This window comes from Schistocerca cancellata, chromosome 6 (genome assembly GCF_023864275.1).
Source record: "Schistocerca cancellata isolate TAMUIC-IGC-003103 chromosome 6, iqSchCanc2.1, whole genome shotgun sequence".
Classification (NCBI taxonomy): Eukaryota; Metazoa; Arthropoda; class Insecta; order Orthoptera; family Acrididae; genus Schistocerca; species Schistocerca cancellata.
In genome coordinates this window covers 371,226,062-371,246,553 of record NC_064631.1, presented here as the reverse complement: position 1 = coordinate 371,246,553, position 20,492 = coordinate 371,226,062, and the positions used below count along the sequence as shown (strand labels likewise).

The window sequence follows — 20,492 nt, the reverse complement described above, 5'->3', positions numbered from 1 at the left end:
AGTATTGCCTCTTGTGCTCCTATATGTCTCCAGAACCCAATGCTTGGTCTCTGCCAGTTTTTCCATTTTTCTATAAATAATTTGTATTAGTATTTTGCAACGTATAAAAACTGATACGATGGTGATATTCATGCTTTTTTGGATTGGTCTTCTTTTAAATTGGAATTATTACACACTTCCTGAGAGTGTAGTCCAGTCAACTGGTGTTCAAACAGCCATTTTCATAAAAAAAATTGCCGATTTTTTATGAATGTTTCTGCATCTTTTCTGTGGTACTGATTCTGAGTTTCGTGTTTGTTGCCTTATAGGAGATTGGCTTCACAACGGAGAGATGGAGGGGAGAGGGAGGGGGGACAAAGGAAGAGAGAGAGAGAGAGAGAGAGAGAGAGAGAGAGAGAGAGAGAGAACACTCAAACTTTTTGCTCAGTTTTTCCCTTCTGTATTGGGAACTGTGTGTTGTTTGAAGATGACCAATCTACAAAAATAACAGTAGAAAAATTTTCTAGAAAATGCTCTAGCCATGCAAGATTTTCTAGTGAGAGGTACCTGTTCGAGACAACACTAAAAAGCAGTGGTTTTTGGGCCTTTCTGCGAATGTGTCAAAAACAACCATTCTCAGACTCATGAACTTCAAAAATGTGCATGTTATCAACAAAAATCCTGCACCATGTGAATGTAAATTAAATTTCATAAATGGATGTCTGTAACATTCAATTTTCCTATAAGGAGTAAGGCACAAAGTGAAAATTATGAAAAATTTCTTCTGCAGTCTACTGCCAAATAACCTGTCCCACCTATCTAAGTCTGATCAGCATTATACTATCAGTGTATTACACTTAAAGGAAGGTGTTTCGAATGAACTGATGTGAAAGTATGTTTGATGAAAACATTAGCAAGTTATGTTTACGACATGTCAGGTACATGACACGAGAAGGATGAATATGAAATCTGTATGTTATAGTGTACATGTGTCATGAAATGAATGACTGGTGAGACCAGGATTGGGTCATTTCTTCGAGTAGGTTCTCCATCTGGAAAAGAAGGAATGGGCTTGTCCAGGTCATCTTCATCTTCTATATTAAAACTATTGTCTATGTTGAGTACGCCCCTTTACACTGCTGGCACAGTTTCATACAGAACAGTCCTGTTTGCCTACACCCGTGCTGGCCTTGGCAATCTGTCTTTCATTTGTGAGACATAAGCTGAAGAAGCCTATTGAGAGTTGCTGCTTTTAGTGTAGTAACAGGAGCCAACCCCTTTTTCATCGGCTTCCATCCTGATTACTCTGGAACCAAAGAGTACAATACATGTGACTGATGGGGGCTTTTTGATTCCCAAATTCATGTTGTCAAGCAGACATACCTTCAGACAAATCTGTGACTCACAATCCATTATGTATGAAATCGTATAATCAAAGTTCAACGACTGCATTCAATGGGTACTTGGACTGACAATATCCTATGAAGTCCATACAGTATGTAAGAAGACTGACCATAAAGCAGTAAAGAGGATAAAATTTACCAGCACCATGACACTAACAGTTTCACAAGTGAATTTTCTATCAAATGGAAAATACAAGGATAGACTTATTACCATGCTGATGGAAATGTAAAATGAAAGTGAATTGCCTCCAAGAATGTAGACACATTGATAAAGCAGATGGCAGAATCCTTGGCTTCAGCTCACAAGAATATCACAATTTTGGTGTAAGATCTCGTCATAATGAAAAGTCTCCAGACTCACCATAATGTCTACTTCCTCAAGCCAGAGATAGGTACTATGCCTCAGCTCCTCTATCATTTGGGAAGTGCAGAGGAGGAGTGTGTTTCCACTTACATTCTCTTCCTCCATGCAATGAATGGTTACAGTTCTATGTCCATGTCATTTGACCAAAACAAGGTTAAATTTCTTAAGACCCCCTCCAAAAATTGAGATCTCAAATCATATGTAACTAATCTTGAAAATTTCTCCGGTATTCAGCTGGGTAGCATCATCCAAAACGCGCCATATTTTGACAAGCTGACTTCTTGCCATCTTCAGGTGTTCTTGGAGCCTGATTGATCTCTGATGGATACCAAACTTTATATAATCTCCACCCCTCTCCTCCACCCTCTGTCTGGGCACTTCCGAGCAGTCTGCGGCCAATGGAGGAGGAAGGATGGCACTGGGTGGTGGGGGAAGCGCGCTACCGCGCTACAGATCATGGGCCACAGTCCTTCCGTGGCCATGGCCACTTGCTGAACTCTGCTGTGGTGGTGACAATTCTTATTCTTCTTCTTTTTCTTCAGGTGTCCTGACAGGAGCAGATTTCCATGTAGACTGTTGTTGTGTTTTAATCATACACAAAGCTGGATCACAGGCCTTGCTTAACTGGAAACCGCTGTCTTTATTTACTAGTTCATCATGCAGCCAGATCTCACTGCCTCTTGAGGATACAGTCCTAGAAGGTGTTTGATTGCTGTAACACCTTTCTGCCATCGTAGTGCGTGTCATGTCCATGTGAGATGCAGTGCTCTGCCATGGCAGACTTGGTCAACTGTGCATTGTGTGTGTGGCATTTATGTTCACTACATCTCTCCTGTACTGTCCAGATGGTCTGGCCTACGTACATTTTCCCGCATTGGCAGGGGATGTTGTAAACTTCCAGTTTCCAGAGTCCTAAGTCATCCTTGACTGATCCTAATAATGTTTTCATTTTGGATGGAGGGCGAGACTTGCACTTGATACTGTATTTTCTGAGTATTCTGCTGATGTTTGCCAATGTGTTCCCGACATACAGTATAATTGCCGTCGCAACTGGTTTGTCTTTGTCATCGGAAGGCTGTGGTCTCGGCTTCTACGGTCTTAAGGCACATTTTATCTGCCGGTTGATGAAACCATTTATGGAGAACACATCCTGCAAGTGCTTCAGTTCAGTTGCTAGGCTGTCACAGTCTGAGATTTTGTGTGCTCTGTGCACCAGTGTGCTCTGAACACCCTCTCACTGTGAAGCAGCATGACAGCTGCAGGCATGCAAGTACAAATCTATACAGGGTGATCCATTGATCGTGACCGGCCCAAATATCTCATGAAATAAGTGTCAAATGAAAAAACTACAAAGAACAAAACATATCTAGCTTGAAGGGGGGGGGAACCAGATGGCGCTATGGCTGGCCCACTAGATGGTGCTGCCACAGGTCAAACGGATATCAACTGCATTTTTTAAATAGGAACCCTCATTTTTATTACATATTCATGTAGTACATAAAGAAATATGAATGTTTTAGCTGGGCCACTTTTTTCGCTTTGTGATCGATGGCGCTGTAATAGTCACAAACATATGGCTCACAATTTCAGACAAACAGTTGGTAACAGGTAGGTTTTTTAAATTAAAATACAGACCATAGGTACGCTTGAACATTTTATTTCGATTGTTCCAATGTGATACATATACCTTTCTGAACTTATCATTTCTGAGAACGCATACTGTTACAGCGTGATTACCTGTAAATACCACATTAATGCAATAAATGCTCAAAATGATGTCCGTCAACCTCAATGCATTTGGCAATACGTGTAACGACATTCCTCTCAACAGCGAGTAGTTCACCTTCCGTAATGTTCGCACATGTTGTCAGACGTTGACAGTGGATCACGATAGCAAATATCCTTCAACTTTCCCGACAGAAAGAAATCTGGGGACGTCAGATCCGGTGAACGTGCGGGCCATGGTATGATGCTTCGATGACCGGTCCACCTGTCATGAAATATGCTATTCAATACCGCTTCAACCACAAGTGAGCTATGTGCCAGACATCCATCATGTTGGAAGTACATTGCCATTCTGTCATGCAGAGAAACATCTTGTAGTAATATTGGTAGAATATTAAATAGGAAATCAGCATACATTGCACCATTTAGATTGCCATCGATAAAATGGGGGCCAATTATCCTTCCTCCCATAATGCCGCACCATACATTAACTCGCCAAGATCACTGATGTTCCACTTGTCGCAGCCATCATGGATTTTCCATTGCCCAATAGTGCATATTATGCCAGTTTACATTACCGCTGCTGGTGAATGACGCTTCGTCGCTAAATAGAACGCGTGCAAAAAATCTGTAATCATCCTGTAATTTCTCTTTTGCCCAGTGGAAGAACTGTACACAACGTTCAAAGTCGTCGCCATGCAATTCCTGGTGCATAGAAATATGGTATGGGTGCAATCGATGTTGATGTAGCATTCTCAACACCGACGTTTTTGAGGTTCCCAATTCTTGGGCAACTTGTCTGCTACTGATGTGCGGATTACCCACAGCAGCAGCTAAAACACCTACTTGGGCATCATCATTTGTTGCAGGTCGTGGTTGATGTTTCACATGTGGCTGAACACTTCCTGTTTCCTTAAATAACGTAACTATATGGCTAATGGTCCAGACACTTGGATGACATCGTCCAGGATACTGAGCAGTAAACATAGCACACGCCCGTTGCGCATTTTGATCACAATAGCCATATATCAACACAATATCGACCTTTTCTGCAATTGGTAAACGGTCCATTTCAACACAGGTAATGTATCACGAAGCAAATACCGTCTGCACTGGCGGAATGATACATGATACCATGTACTTATACATTTGTGACTATTACAGCGCCATCTATCAAAAAGCGAAAAAAGTGGTCCAACTAACACATTCATATTTCTTTATGTACTACACAAATATGTAATAAAAAAGAGGGATTCATATTTTAAAAAACGCAGTTGATATCCATTTGACCTATGGCAGTGCCAACTAGCAGGCCAACCATAGCGCCATCTGGTTTCCCCTTCAAGCTAGACGAGTTTCGTTCTGTGTAGTTTTTTCGTTTGACGATTATTTCGTGAGATATTTGGCCTGGTCACGATCAATGGACCACCCTGTATGTGTCAGCTTATGGTAGATGCTGTGTTCTATTGTGCCATCTGGTCTTCGCTTGATGAGCACATCCAGAAATGGAAGCTGGTTGTTTTCTTCTAACTCCATTGTGAACTTGATATTCTGATGAAGCGAGTTCAGATGCTGCAGATTGGAGGCATTGTTGTATGTGCAGCAAGATTACGAATGTATCGTCTACATATTGAAAGAAGCAAGAGGGCTTGTAGACTGCTGACTTGAGTGCTTCTTCTTCAAAAGCCTCCATAAACATACTGCCACTATTGGTGATAGCGAACAGCCCATCGTTACTCCATCTGTTTGTTCATAGTAGTTCCCATCGAACAGAAAGGATGTGATGTAAGTACGAATTCGAAAACTTTCATTACTGTTGGTCTGAAGTTTTCTCCTATGAGGCTTAGGAAGTCTCTTAGAGGTACCATAGTAAAGAGGGATACCACGTCAAACTTCACCATGAGGTCTTCTTGGTTCTTGGTCCAATTGGAAGTTCTGGAGCTGCTGGACGAAAAGTGCGGAGTTTCTGATGTTGTGTTGACTGAGCATTGACATTAGGTGTTTTGCTAATTCCTATGTTGGTGTTTCAGTGTTGCTTACAATTGGGTGGAGATGCAATCCATCCTTATGTACTTTAGGTAGCCTGCAAAGTCTAGGGGGTGCAGCTGCTCATGGACAAAGTTTCTTCACCGTCTTCTTATCTTCGAAGGTCTGCTGGAGAAGCTTAATAGTCGAAACTCTGTTGGTAGAATTGTCTTCGATTCTCCAGTAGGTGTCGTCTTCTAATAGGTCCTACAATTTTTGTTTATATGAATTACATGGTAGTAGGACCCTTTATCTGCTGGGTGGACAACCGTTTTGGCATCTTCTCGGAGCTGCTTCAGTGCTTTCCTCTCTTGCAGGATCACATGGAAGTGCAAGAGTGGCCTGTTCCACCGCGCTGATGAATTGTTCTGTTGGTAATGTTGTCGGTGTTCGCTGCTTTTTCAACCCAGCCAAAAGAAATAGCAGGAGCATGTGAGAAATCTCTGGTTGCCCTTTATGGTGGTAACCACCCAATCGCAACTTCAACAAGAAGAGGTATAAGCAGTATGTGTCATTAGCCTACAAACCATCAGTAAACGTGGCTCCAAAACCTTCCACTGAATCTGCAGCTCAGTAACACACATTGGGTGCAGCAATGGATCAAAATCTACTTGGATCCATGTATTTTGGGTGGACGTTAACAAAAAATGTGGTTGGCTGCCATTACCACAATGAAATACCCCACACCCAAAAGGCGTTTCCAGCTAATATATTGCAAATGCAAGACTGACTGCCAAGATCAGAGAGGTGTAGGTGAGCAAGACTGTTATGCATGAAACTGTGCCAGTAATGTAAAGGGTCATGCTTCAGGACAAAGACAATTTTGATACAGAAGATGAAGATGATCTGGATAAGTCCCTTGCAGTATCACTGTCATAGGAGCTTCCCCTTGTCGCCTTCATCTCTTGAATGTTTCACTTCTTTGTATAAATAAAGCACTTTTTCCTCCACTTAGCATGATCAGTAGAATGATTTAAAAATTTTGGAGCAGCCATACAAGATTAACTTGATTCATGTGTTGGCCTTCAATGACTCCTACATGCAGCTCTACTGTGACATTCCACAATAACGCAGCCAAATGTTTGCCACTTGAAGCATCAGATCAGGTTTGGGATGTGTGGCCAAACTTTAAGGTGGATATAAACTGTAGTAATATGTTAAAGTAGTACAAGTGTACTGAAGGTTAACATAAATACTGGTGTTTTCCCATTACAACCATTTACTTTTCTCATAAATTTTTCATTTCTGTAGCACCATTGTTTTCCATTGTTCTTGTAATTCTTTGGGATCTGTCCAATATATCTGGACAGATAACTACACTCTTGCTAGAAAAAAGAGGATTATCCATTTTGGCTATTATATGGTAGCTGCCTAATGAAATGAACATATTGTAGTATTGGTTGCGAGACTCAATCTGGAGTATTTCAGCTGCCCAGTACTAGTTTTCTTTACTTGATGCCACTTTGGTGACTAGCATGTCAATAGTGATGAAATGATGATGAGGATAAGACAACACCCAGTCACTGAGGGGATAAAATCTGACCCCACCAGGAATCAAACTTGGGACCCTATGGACTAGAGGCAGCAATGTTAACCACTAGATCACAAGCTGCAGACCAGCGACCTACTGTTGCTAAAATACTTGGTGTGATGTCACTGTTTCCACTAGTAACGTAACACTATGAAGCCATTTTATTATTTTTTAAGATACAGCAATATCTTCCACATCTTAGTGTATACAGAAAAAGAAGACCTTTCAAATGTCCCCTCTCCACTCTTGAGTACTATGGAGGTGTTATGGTAATGCCCTGTCTTATATTTTTGATACTTTTTCTCTTATGGGCTGACCATCCAAACTCTCTTGGTCAGCTGAGTGTTGGTGCTGCCTGAAAGTACATCCTTCCCATCAGGGGTATTTTTTGTGAGATTTGGCTCCAAAGTAATCCTGTGAGTAACTAGAAAAGTAACTCAGGCAGGGCCACAGCTCAGTTAACCTGAGCAAGCCTTGTGCACCTGGAGCATGGCAAGTGCCCCAGAGGTTGCTCATTGTCACTATCTTGCCCTCCCACACACCTCACGGGCATGTAGCACAACTTGAGGGTCTTTTCCTCCTTCTTTCTTTCTGATTATGAGGAGACAGATATGAACCTTTCTTGTAAGCTTGTGGTTAATCTAGATCTCTATTTGTTTCAAAATCTTGGAAATCCTTTGTCAAGAGAGCAGCCATAAAGCACATTTTGATTTCAGCAGATCACCGTCTACTAAACCTCCAGCAAAATACATGAGAGACATCCACAAGCTGTGTTTAGTGTACTGTAGCCATAACCATCCTACTTGGATTGAGCATGTTCCCAGTTTTTGTCATTAAATACTCCACCAGTAGATTCTCCTCATATATTCAATTTAAAAAAAGCTTAACTTCCAGAATTTACATTTATTTCTGCACTGGAAAATGATGCTATAGTGAAAAAGGTAATAAAAAAGCATGGGGAACCTGGAAAAAAATAAGACACAATAGTAGGGTGAAAAAGAAATAAGAGAAAATTGGGGATTTATTTTTGATGAAAGCACATGAAAAATCTAAACTAATGACTGCTGAGTTAAAGAAATTCTTCGACATATACATAGAACCATCCAAATTTGCCAATACTATACTGTCTATGTCATTCCGTTACTGTGTTAATGAAGACTAAGCAGTTTATTTTACTATGATACTATTCTGTGATGCTTGTTCTCAAAGATTAATGATGTGGAAAATACTCATTTCTTTGGAATAAAAATGTGTAACTTTTCATTGTTAGTGTGAATGAATAAGTTAGAATGATATCCGGAAATGATAAAAGGGACTGTAAGGGATGAATGACACAAAACACCAAAAGTTATAGGGAGATGAAATGAGCATCAAAATCCCAAGTTCGGGAAGTAATAAAGTAAAAAATAACATAGAACAAATGTTTATAATATAAGCTTTCTGTAGCATATATATGGTAAAAAGATTCATTACATGGAATGATTGAGAGACTAATAAAAAAATTTTAATGGAATGTTATTCTACGTTGAACTAGTTTATAAATTACTTGACTGGCAGAAGCACATACTCATTAGTGGTTCATCATTCCTTCCAGCTTTCACCACTGGGGTGCTGTACCTCCATTTTGTGTTAAGGTGAAGCAGCAATAAGTTTTATATTACAGGTGCTTTGATTCTCTGTAGTGTAGAAAAGGGGCACTGTTCATGGCAGAAATCGATTCTGGTGAGATTTAGCAAACAGTATTCTCACCTGAGAATGGCGACCTTCAGTACATGAAACAGCAAATGAGGCACGCATATCTCACTATCACAACTAGGTGCTAAGGAGTAATTACAATTGGAAGGATGTAAGAATCTTGGTCTTAAAACAGAATGGTACTGGACCAACCTTTCAAGAAGGTGAAGGTGAGCAATAGCCATTAGGTAGGATGGCTGAAGATTAATTTCTAGGGCTCACTGATCTTGCCATTTGACAGAAGGGTGCATGGGGTGTGAGCTGTGATTGGGTGACTGTCTTTCCTGTCTATATTCTTTCTTTCATCAGTCTCAATATCCCTGATCCCTGATTTTCCTTCCTTCCTTCCTCTATGGGGTAACATGCTATTATCCCTCTTTCCACCTTCACATGGCCTATCAAAATTCTGTAAAGCATTATTTTCTAATTTTTGAATGTATTCTGAGGACATGGACGACACACACCTTCAACACACAGTACACATCATGCCCTCTAGGTGGGACTGCCAAAATTACATCACTTACTGTGCTGTGGTGTGGAAGCTTTGCAAACTGTGGCATTCTGACACGGAAGAGTGTCAAATCCCTGCATATCTGTCAATAATCAATTAAATTGCACCAAATGAAAGAGTAGTGATTTGGTTCTTATGTAAGGGAAATCTTACTGAAACTGCCTTCCAAGTACTTTATTTTCAATGAAAGTAGCATGTTAAATGCACATGTTACAAGATTTGTTACAACAGAACATTGCAGGAGAAAAAGTACAAGATAATGCAGGAATGTGGTTCATGAAGGTGCAGTCTGCAAGAGAAAGCATGAATAAACTTTGCATAGCTTGGCAGAAATTGCCAAAAATACCACTGCTGTGTCACCAAATGTCACAGCCATATGAGCACTGTTCATGGTCATGTGAATGTCATCCAATCATTTTCAACTGCACGTAGTCTGTGAACTGCAGTGTCCACGTGTAAGATGTGCTTCCCTTACCACTATGCTTTGCATTTTTTTTCTCTTTCTGGTCTGTGCAATTTCGGGTCCTATTACTTCATTTGCTCACAATATTCATGAGAGACCACCGTGTAGCTGGTTGAAATTTCTTGTTAATTATAAACAAAATTGACAATTGTAGTCACCCCTCACATTCCTCATTGTCAATCTTTTTCAAATGCTCTGTCCAAAATATGTTTATTGTCAGTACAATTTTAGCTCCAGACTGAATGCAACCACTATTTCATCCGCTATTCATTAACGAGGATAATGGAATGTAGTCGAATTAAGTCGGGTGATGCTGAGGGAATTAGATTAGGAAATGAGACACTTAAAGTAGTAAAGGAGTTTTGCTATTTGGGGAGAAAAATAACTGATGATGGTTGAAGTAGAGAGGATATAAAATGTAGACTGCCAATGGCAAGGAAAGCGTTTCTGTAGAAGAGAAATTTGTTAACATCGAGTATAGATTTAAGTGTTAGGAAGTCGTTTCTGGAAGTATTTGTATGGAGTGTAGCCATTTATGGGACTGAAACATGGACAATAAATAGTTTGGACAAGAAGAGAATAGAAGCTTTCAAAATGTGGTGGTACAGAAGAATGCTGAATATTAGATGGGTAGATCACATAACTAATGAGGAGGTATTGAATAGAATTGGGGAGAAGAGGAGTTTGTGGCACAACTTGACAAGAAGAAGGGACCGGTTAGTAGGACATGTTCTAAGGCATCAAGGGATCACCAATTTAGTACTGGAGAACAGCGTGGAGGGTAAAAATCGCAGCGGGAGACCAAGAGATGAATACACTAAGCACATTCAGAAGGATGTGGGTTGCAGTAAGTACTGGGAGATGAAGCAGCTTGCACAGGATAGAGTAGCATGGAGAGCTGCATCAAACCAGTCTCAGGACTGAAGACCCCAACAACAACAACAACAACAACAACAACATTCATGAACACAAATTTATAGCTCCACAGCTATATCAGTGACCTTCAATTACATTAATATTTGATTATCACTTTAATTTTCATTATACATAGTATACTCGTTCACTATGGTAACATCTGGTAGAGCTGAGTTATTCAGAATGCACTATCTCTAGAGTAAACATGGAAAATTGACCAGTTAACAGAAATTCTGATTTAAAATGATTTACAACACTTACTGGGCCCATTAGTACTGCTATGTTGTGATCAAGCTGTAGTGTGTCCATATTTCCTTAGCCACATGGCTTGGAAACTTGTCTATTACCTCACATTCAGTGAGTGCTTGTCCTCACAATGGTGAGTGAGGAGGCTGCTGGCCACGTTTCGGCACTGCTTGTAAGGCAAGTGTTGGAGAATAAACGCCACTTGCATGGGTTTGCCACATAGATGCAATGTTCTAGTATGAGGACAGGGCCATAAAAATGATCATGGGCAATGACATTTCAAGTGACTGAAAACTCATGATTATATGTTACAATAAACAATACCATGAATGTAATTGTACTTCTATGCAACACACAATGGAAGTTAAAACTGTGTGCCCAAAAAAGTACTTTTTGTGGCCAGTACACTACAAATTTTGCTCTTCATGCATGCCTCGTGGATCAACTCAAAGTTTCAACTAGTCATTTATTACAAGGAGTTAGGGGTTCTCCACAGAATCAGTGTTGTTACAAATACTGAGCTATACTGCTCATTAAGTACACACTGTGTTGGTCATTCAAGAGAAGTTAAAACTGTGGGTTCAATTAGGACTTGAAGTATATACTTATTTTTCATTGGAAATGCACATAGACTCAGTAGTTGCAATAATTCAAACTTATGTATGAGTATTTTAAGACTTTTTATTCTAGAGAAGTATATTACACACTTATGTTACCAACTCACTCAAACCACTGACTTCACCTAATAGATTATAGACCTTGAGCATTAACAGAAGCAGTTGGAGGAAAATGAAAGCCGTAACTTGCAACTAACTTCCTCTCATTACTTCATAACTCTGTATATGATCTCCAAAAGAGCACACAATTTTTACTTTTCATACACGGTATACACCAATCAACTAGAACATTATGACCACTTACATAATAGCTGGTATGTCTGCCTTTGGCTTTGGTAACAGTGGTGATGCGTCATGGCATGGAAGCAATGAGGCCTTGGTAGGTTGATGGATGTAGTTGGCACCACATCTACACAAACAAGTCACCTAATTTCCATAAATTCCGGGGAAGGGGAATGATGAGCTCTGAGCACATCCCAGATAGGTTCATTCGGATTCAGATCCCCACGAGTTGTGTTCTTCAACCAACCCCATCATACTCCTGGCCTTGTGACATGGCACATCATCTTGTATAAAACTGCCACTGCCATCAGGACACATGACTGTCACAAAGGGGCATACAGGACCTTTAACCAATGTACGATACTCCTTGGCTGTCCTCATGCCTTGAATGAGCTCCACTGGACCCATGGATACCCTTGTGAATGTACCCCAAAGCATATTGGAGGCACCACCAACTTGTCTCCATCCAACAGTACAGATTTCAAGCAGCTGTCCCCCTGGAAGATGACTGATTCACGCTCTCCCATCAGCATGATGAAGGAGGTATCAGCATTCATCAGACCATGCAGCACTCTGCCACTATGCCAAGATCCAATGCTGACACACGTGCCCATTTCAGTTGTAGTTTCCGATGGCATGTTAACATTGGCACATGATTGGGTCTTCAGTTGTGGAGGCCCATCATTAGGAGTGCTTGGTACATTGTATATTCAGGCACACTTGTACTCTGCTCAGCAATAAAGTCTAATGTTAGTTCCACCATAGTTCACCGCCTGTCCTGTTTTGACAGTCTGCCAAGCCTACAACATCTGACATCTGTATTGAGGGGTTGCTGCCCAACCCCATGATGTCTGGATGTGGTTTCACCTTTATTTCGCCATGTGTTGAAGACAGTCACCACAGCTCCTCCAACAACTGACAAGTTGTGCAGCTTCTGGAATGCTTGTGCCGAGCCACTTGGGCATCACATTCTGCCCTTGGTCAAACTTAGATAGATCATACACAATCCCCGTTCTTCACATGGAGAGCATACTCACTGATACTATGTGCACTGTATGTGTGTCTGATGAGCAGTCATTCCTCATCAGGTGACACTGCTATTCCCTGGACGGGTTTCTATCAATGATAGGTCAGTGGTCGTAATGTTCTGGCTGATCAGTATAATCTCAGATATAATCTCAGAACATTAATTCAATTTTGATTCCAAAGACATCATGGAGTGTTGAAAGGACTGCTGATTACTTTCTTCTTTGATGTACTTTGGTTTCCTTTGAATTAAGCCATACCACACTGAAAAACGTTTTGGTTACCATTCATATTTTTAAGCTTTGGTTTACATTATGAGAACTAATAATCTCCTACACAACATGTTATGCAGTTCACTAATGTAATCTATCTCTGTTAGTTGGAAGCAAAGTATTAACAAACTAGAATATCAATGTAAAACTCTACACCGCATTCTGGAGATCATAAACTCCACCTCTCTTAACTCATCTAAGAATGATTATCATACTGTGCATTGCATAACAAAAGCTACGGATAATATTTATTGATGTTCCATTGTGCCTCTCTTAAAATGTAGAACTTTAATTCAGCACACTATACTTACACTAATCAACATTTCTGAATACAAGTTTTAACATATGTCACAAATTTTAAATGCAGTATCAATGCTTTAATAAGTGAATGAGCTATTCAGCTACCACAACCACAGACGATATGATTTACTACTGAGCATGTGTTACCTACCATTCTCATTATATGGAGAAGAATGTGCTCTAAACTTACCTCATACTTTTAATATCTACATATGGCTGAATATCTTGAATTTCATTTATGACACGAGTATAATATCCAAATTTTTCATCATAAGCAAGTAATGTAGGGTTGTTGGCAGCAAACCTTTCATTTGTTAGAGTCTTATCAAACATCCAAAGTTTTCTGAATTTTCTCCACCTTTAAAAAAATCATTGCAGCAATTAAATTCCATTTTCATGAGAATAATTATTAAATCATAGAACACATTAACATGTCACATCATCATAGGTACAAGTAAATAATTTCATACACTCCATGTATGAAAAATAAACAAAACACATAAAAGCTGAATACTTTCTGACAACCAGTGACAATTCTGTACAATCAAATGGAAACACTATTAACAGCAAACAGAAGCTCTATAACCAGTGATTTCCAAGTCAAGTTTTGATCAGTATGCACATACAGGAATTTTGAACAATCAGTTTTACAAGGTTAACCAAGAAATTAAATTTCCATATTTTTTAAAACAAATACAATATAGTTACATGAAAAACTTTACTGGCAACAGGCATAGGAATGTTTGAGCTATTTTCAACATCGTCACCAAAAGTATTGAGTCACTTGTGACATCGTGGGATCAACTTTTGTATTCCTGTGTCATAGAAATCTGCCACCTGTGAAAGGAACCAGTGTGTGACAGTCATCTTCAGCTCTTCATTGTTGTAAAAACACTGGCTGGAGGACAGAAATTTCTTGAGGTGCATGAAAAGACAGAAATCACTGGGAGCAAGATCAGGACTGTATGCTGGATTACCAAGCAGCTCCCAGCAAAACTTCTGCAAAAACATCTGCTGTGTACTGAGCTGTATGGGGATGACCACTGCCATGGAGTAGAACAAGACTTGCAGTAAGCATTCCACACCTCTTGTTCTGAATGATACATCACAGTTTCCGCATTGCTTCACAGTAATGATCAGTGTTCACTGTTTCACCTCTGGGCAGGAAGTCAATGGAAAGAATCCCTTACTATCCTAGTACACTGCGCACATCACTTTTTGCACCGACACAGTCTGTCTGAATTTCGTCTTGACGAGAGATCCACTGTGATGCAAGTATATTGACTGCTGCTTGCTTTCCAGCGTCAAGTGAGAAATCCATGTCTCAATGCCCATGATGATCCTGTCAAGGAACTTGTCACTTTCATCGTGATATCTCTGCAGAAATGTCAGTGCTGCTCCATAGTGTTTCATTTTGTGCTTGAGTGTCAGGTTTTTTGGCAATCACCTGGCACATAATTTCTTGAACAGCAGGTGCTTAGTGACAATTTCATGCAACAAGCATCATGATGTCTACAGAAAATGGCTGCTGAGCTCCATAATCGTGAAGTGATGGTTCCCCAGGATGCACTGCTGCACCATCTCAACCAGGTGGTCATTGATGAGGGGTGGTTGCTCACTATGCTCTTCATCGTGCACACTTTGGCAACCTTAAAAAAAAGCCTACACGAGTGATGCACCATCTGTTTGTTCGTGACATTCTGACCATTGACCTGACAGAGATGACAATGAATTTCAACAGGCACTATGTTTTGTGCATTAAGGAACCTTATCACTGACTGAACCTCACATACAGGGGGAGAACGAATAAGAGATGCCATTTTGGGGCACTGCTGCCACAGTACTAGCACCAGGTGGTACCTGTCTGGCCATCATTTGATTTTCATTTCATAGATCTATTGCATTTGTGCAATTTTGCTGGCTAAATACATCTAATTTAAAAGAAACAACATCGGGACACTTACTTTCTGGATATGGCACATACTTATGTCTTTTCCCCATTCTGTATTACTTTGATGATATATCCTGATTTGAACAAAACTGAATGAACCACAATTTTTCCAAGGTAAAATGATAAAGAACCAATCAGTAATACCTTCGAAATGAAAAAAAACATGGGTTAAAATTGTATGGGCGTATGGAACTAACCAGATCAACTAGACAAACTGTGAAATTCTATGGAACTTCCAGTAAAATAAAAATTGAAACAATAAAATGGAATGGCATTGTAAAAGAAGACCCAAAGGACATGGGAATAACACAACTTGATATGTAGAAAATTAATAACTGTACAGTTAGCAAGGAAGGAAAACTCAAGAAAACCAGAACAACTTAATCTGATAACCAGAAAAGAGCTCGTTCTGAAAGAATGAAAGTGTTATGACACAAATAAAAGTTTAAATAACATGCTAAAAAATGCTCCTTGTAGTACATCACATGGTCCAGTAGTGCACAAACATGAATAACAGCAACAATACTTTTTAATATTTCATTAATTGCACCTTCCGTTGTTTAGGACTGTTGGACATGATTTGATGCTTGCATCATCAGTGAAGAGCACTATTTTGCACTTTAGAAGTGTAAGACAGAAGGTCATTTAAATATAATGAAAACAACAGTGGTCCCAGAACTGAAACATGTGGAACACCAGTAATAAGAAGATACATCATCAGGGTTGCACACTATCTAACATGACTCTTTACTTATTATCAGTTAAACATTACATGAAACACATAGTCATAGTACCTCAAATACAATAAGCTCCAAAATAATGTTGTGATTTGCACACTCAAATGCCTTAAATAAATCACAAAAAATCTAGGAGGTGAAATATTGCTATTCATATATTTTAATATATTCTCAATGAAATGATAGATGGCATGTTCAGTGGCGGAGCCCTTCTGGAACTGAAACTGTGACAAACTCAGAATCTTATATTTGCAGATACGCTTAAACAATCTTTTTCCATACTTCAGAAAATAAGGTTAATAGTAAAATAGGACAAGAGTTATCTCTCCTACTACCTTTCTTAATTAGTAGTCTAACAACAGCATACTTCAGACTGTCTGCAAACATATCTTGTAAAAATAAAGCACAATATTGTGGGTGATTACAGTAGCTATAAGAGAAGAACACACTTTTAATATTTCGGTTGCAATGTTCTAAACTCCACAAGAACTTTGCCCTTTAAGAGAATTAATTATTTTCCTGATATCCCCGAGGTAAGTAAGGGTCTTGTATCAGTGGCCAGAAACAGTTGTCATGTGCATCTGAGTTGTCCTGGAATATATATATATACACTCCTGGAAATGGAAAAAAGAACACATTGACACCGGTGTGTCAGACCCACCATACTTGCTCCAGACACTGCCAGAGGGCTGTACAAGCAATGATCACACGCACGGCACAGCGGACACACCAGGAACCGCGGTGTTGGCCGTCGAATGGCACTAGCTGCGCAGCATTTGTGCACTGCCGCCGTCAGTGTCAGCCAGTTTGCCGTGGCATACGGAGCTCCATCGCAGTCTTTAACACTGGTAGCATGCCGCGACAGCGTGGACGTGAACCGTATGTGCAGTTGACGGACTTTGAGCGAGGGCGTATAGTGGGCATACGGGAGGCCGGGTGGACGTACCGCCGAATTGCTCAACACGTGGGGCGTGAGGTCTCCCCAGTACATCGATGTTGTCGCCAGTGGTCGGCGGAAGGTACACGTGCCCGTCGACCTGGGACCGGAACGCAGCGACGCACAGATGCACGCCAAGACCGTAGGATCCTACGCAGTGCCGTAGGGGACCGCACCGCCACTTCCCAGCAAATTAGGGACACTGTTGCTCCTGGGGTATCGGCAAGGACCATTCGCAACCGTCTCCATGAAGCTGGGCTATGGTCCCGCACACCGTTAGGCCGTCTTCCGCTCATGCCCCAACATCGTGCAGCCTGCCTCCAGTGGTGTCGCGACAGGCATGAATGGAGGGACGAATGGAGACGTGTCGTCTTCAGCGATGAGAGTCGCTTCTGCCTTGGTGCCAATGATGGTCGTATGCGTGTTTGGCGCCGTGCAGGTGAGCGCCACAATCAGGACTGCATACGACCGAGGCACACAGGGCCAACACCCGGCATCATGGTGTGGGGAGCGATCTCCTACACTGGCCGTACACCACTGGTGATCGTCGAGGGGACACTGAATAGTGCACGGTACATCCAAACCGTCATCGAACCCATCGTTCTACCATTCCTAGACCGGCAATGGAACTTGCTGTTCCAACAGGACAATGCATGTCCGCATGTATCCCGTGCCACCCAACGTGCTCTAGAAGGTGTAAGTCAACTACCCTGGCCAGCAAGATCTCCGGTTCTGTCCCCCATTGAGCATGTTTGGGACTGGATGAAGCGTCGTCTCACGCGGTCTGCACGTCCAGCACGAACGCTGGTCCAACTGAGGCGCCAGGTGGAAATGGCATGGCAAGCCGTTCCACAGGACTACATCCAGCATCTCTACGATCGTCTCCATGGGAGAATAGCAGCCTGCATTGCTGCGAAAGGTGGATATACACTGTACTAGTGCCGACATTGTGCATGTTCTGTTGCCTGTGTCTATGTGCCTGTGGTTCCGTCAGTGTGATCATGTCATGTATCTGACCCCAGGAATGTGTCAATAAAGTTTCCCCCTCCTGGGACAATGAATTCACGGTGTTCTTATTTCAATTTCCAGGAGTGTATATATGTGTGTTATATATATATAGAAGGAAACATTCCATGTAGGAAAAATATACCTTAAAACAAAGATGATGTGACTTACCAAATGAAAGTGCTGGCAGGTCGACAGACACACAAACGAACACAAACATACACACAAAATTCAAGCTTTCGCAACAAACTGTTGCCTCATCAGGAAAGAGGGAAGGAGAGGGAAAGACGAAAGGATGTGGGTTTTAAGGGAGAGGGTAAGGAGTCATTCCAGTCCCGGGAGCGGAAAGACTTACCTTAGGGGGAAAAAAGGACTGGTACACACACACACACACACACACACACACACACACACACACACACACACACACACACACACACACACACACATGTCCATCCACACATATACAGACACAAGCAGACATATGTCAGCATATGTCTGCTTGTGTCTGTATATGTGTGGATGGATGTGTGTGTGTGTGCGAGTGTATACCGGTCCTTTTTTCCCCCTAAGGTAAGTCTTTCCGCTCTCGGGACTGGAATGACTCCTTACCCTCTCCCTTAAAACCCACATCCTTTCGTCTTTCCCTCTCCTTCCCTCTTTCCTGATGAGGCAACAGTTTGTTGCGAAAGCTTGAATTTTGTGTGTATGTTTGTGTTCGTTTGTGTGTCTGTCGACCTGCCAGCACTTTCATTTGGTAAGTCACATCATCTTATATATGTGTGTGTGTGTGTGTGTGTGTGTGTGTGTGTGTGTGTGTGTGTGTGGGTGGGTGGGTGGGTGGGTGGGGGGGTGGGGGGAGGGGGATTACTGTTTCTCAGGTATCTTAGAAAAAATGAAGTAACCACACAATGTTTTCTTTTCTCAAGACTTGTCTGAATGGTTTCCACTTTCTTTTCTTCCACTCCTTTTTCTGCTTTCATGGTTTGTGCACCCTCAATCACACTCTAGGGCACGTTAGCTTCCTTTAAATTGTTGGTTTTTTTAAGTGCTTTCTTCAGTTTAGCAAAAGCTTGAGAAAGCTTATAAGCAGTATAATTTGCACGTAATTACAATCTATACCTAATCAGATTGGAGTCAATGGGCACAGAAAGAAATGGGGGTATTGTACCAAGGCATCACTGTTTTGTCTTCTCCTAATGTGTGTTTTGAAATGGAATTTTTTTTTCTCTATGTCTACATTTGCACAAGACAAAGTAAGAGGAGCCTTAAAACTTTTTCAAAAATCTGGATACTTTAAATCTTCAGATGATTAGCTTCTTTTTAATATGTGCTGCTGCCAGCAACTGTCAGTATTTTTGTTACCTAAAGCTGGGTATCTTTTTCAAATTGTAGAACCTGCCACTCATCTCATCTAATATGTAATATTGCCAGGTATCAAACAGTGTCATTTTTGCAGTTTTAGAATATATATATTACATATTTTATCTCCCCTCCCCTGCCACTATTCACAGTGTACAACCTTTTAACTCTCATATTATAAGCTATGCAAACGACACTTCACTCTTACTCTATGGCAAAGAATACAAATAATTAGATTCTTTTGCTACTAGTGCTGTGAAAGAATTAACAAAAAATATTTTAATGATAAGGGTCTCCTCAAGACGAATGTCAGCAAATCTCAGTTACTGGTATTTAAAACTGGCAGTTTTCATCACACCAATGAAAGTAATAATAACAGAGAAGGAAAGATGCTACTCACCATATAGCGGAGATGCTGAGTCAGATAGCCACACAAAAGGATTCACACAATTATAGTTTTCAGCCACTAAGGCCTTTGTCAGCAGTAGACACACATAAACACACACAAACATACACTCACACAAACGCAACTTGCACACATGTCTGCAGTCTCAGAGAGCTGAACCACACTGCTCAGCTCTCTGAGACTGCAGATATGTGTGCAAGTTGCATTTGCGTGAGTGTGTGTGTTTATGTGTATCTACTGCTGACAAAGACCTTAATGGCTGAAAGCTATAATTGTGTGAATTCTTTTGTTGTGCCTATCATGGCTCAGCACCTCTGCTATATGGTGAGTAGAAACTTTCCTTCTCTGGTATTGTAACATTCCATCCTGGATTTTCCATTGTTCAATGTAAGTAATACCTTGGCTACAGAAATGGGTGGTTGTAAATTCCTAGGTGTGTATGTGGATGAAAATCCACAGTGGACAAACCACAGTAATTTTGTACGTGTAAAAGTATATCCTTAGTTAGCTGATCAAAATAGCTCCTAATCAAACGTTAGAAATAGTTTACTATGGAACAATTGACACACTTTATTAACTATCACATTGAATTATGGAGCTGTGCAGCTGACATTCACTTGAAAAGAATATTGCTGTTTCAGAAATGAGCAATGAGAATCATGTTGTGAACTATTTGTGCATCACAAATGCTTCAGTAGCCT

At 40.8% G+C, this 20,492-nt stretch overlaps 1 protein-coding gene across 1 annotated transcript in view; it reads right to left on the bottom strand.

The window, feature by feature from the left end:
- Positions 1-20,492, bottom strand: part of LOC126088335 (dynein axonemal heavy chain 10) — a 1,153,099-nt gene that overhangs the window by 1,112,748 nt on the left and 19,859 nt on the right. Inside the window, exon 3 of the mRNA XM_049906469.1 lies at positions 13,584-13,751. Coding sequence (XP_049762426.1) covers positions 13,584-13,751 — 168 coding nt within the window. The remainder of the gene's footprint in view (positions 1-13,583; positions 13,752-20,492) is intronic.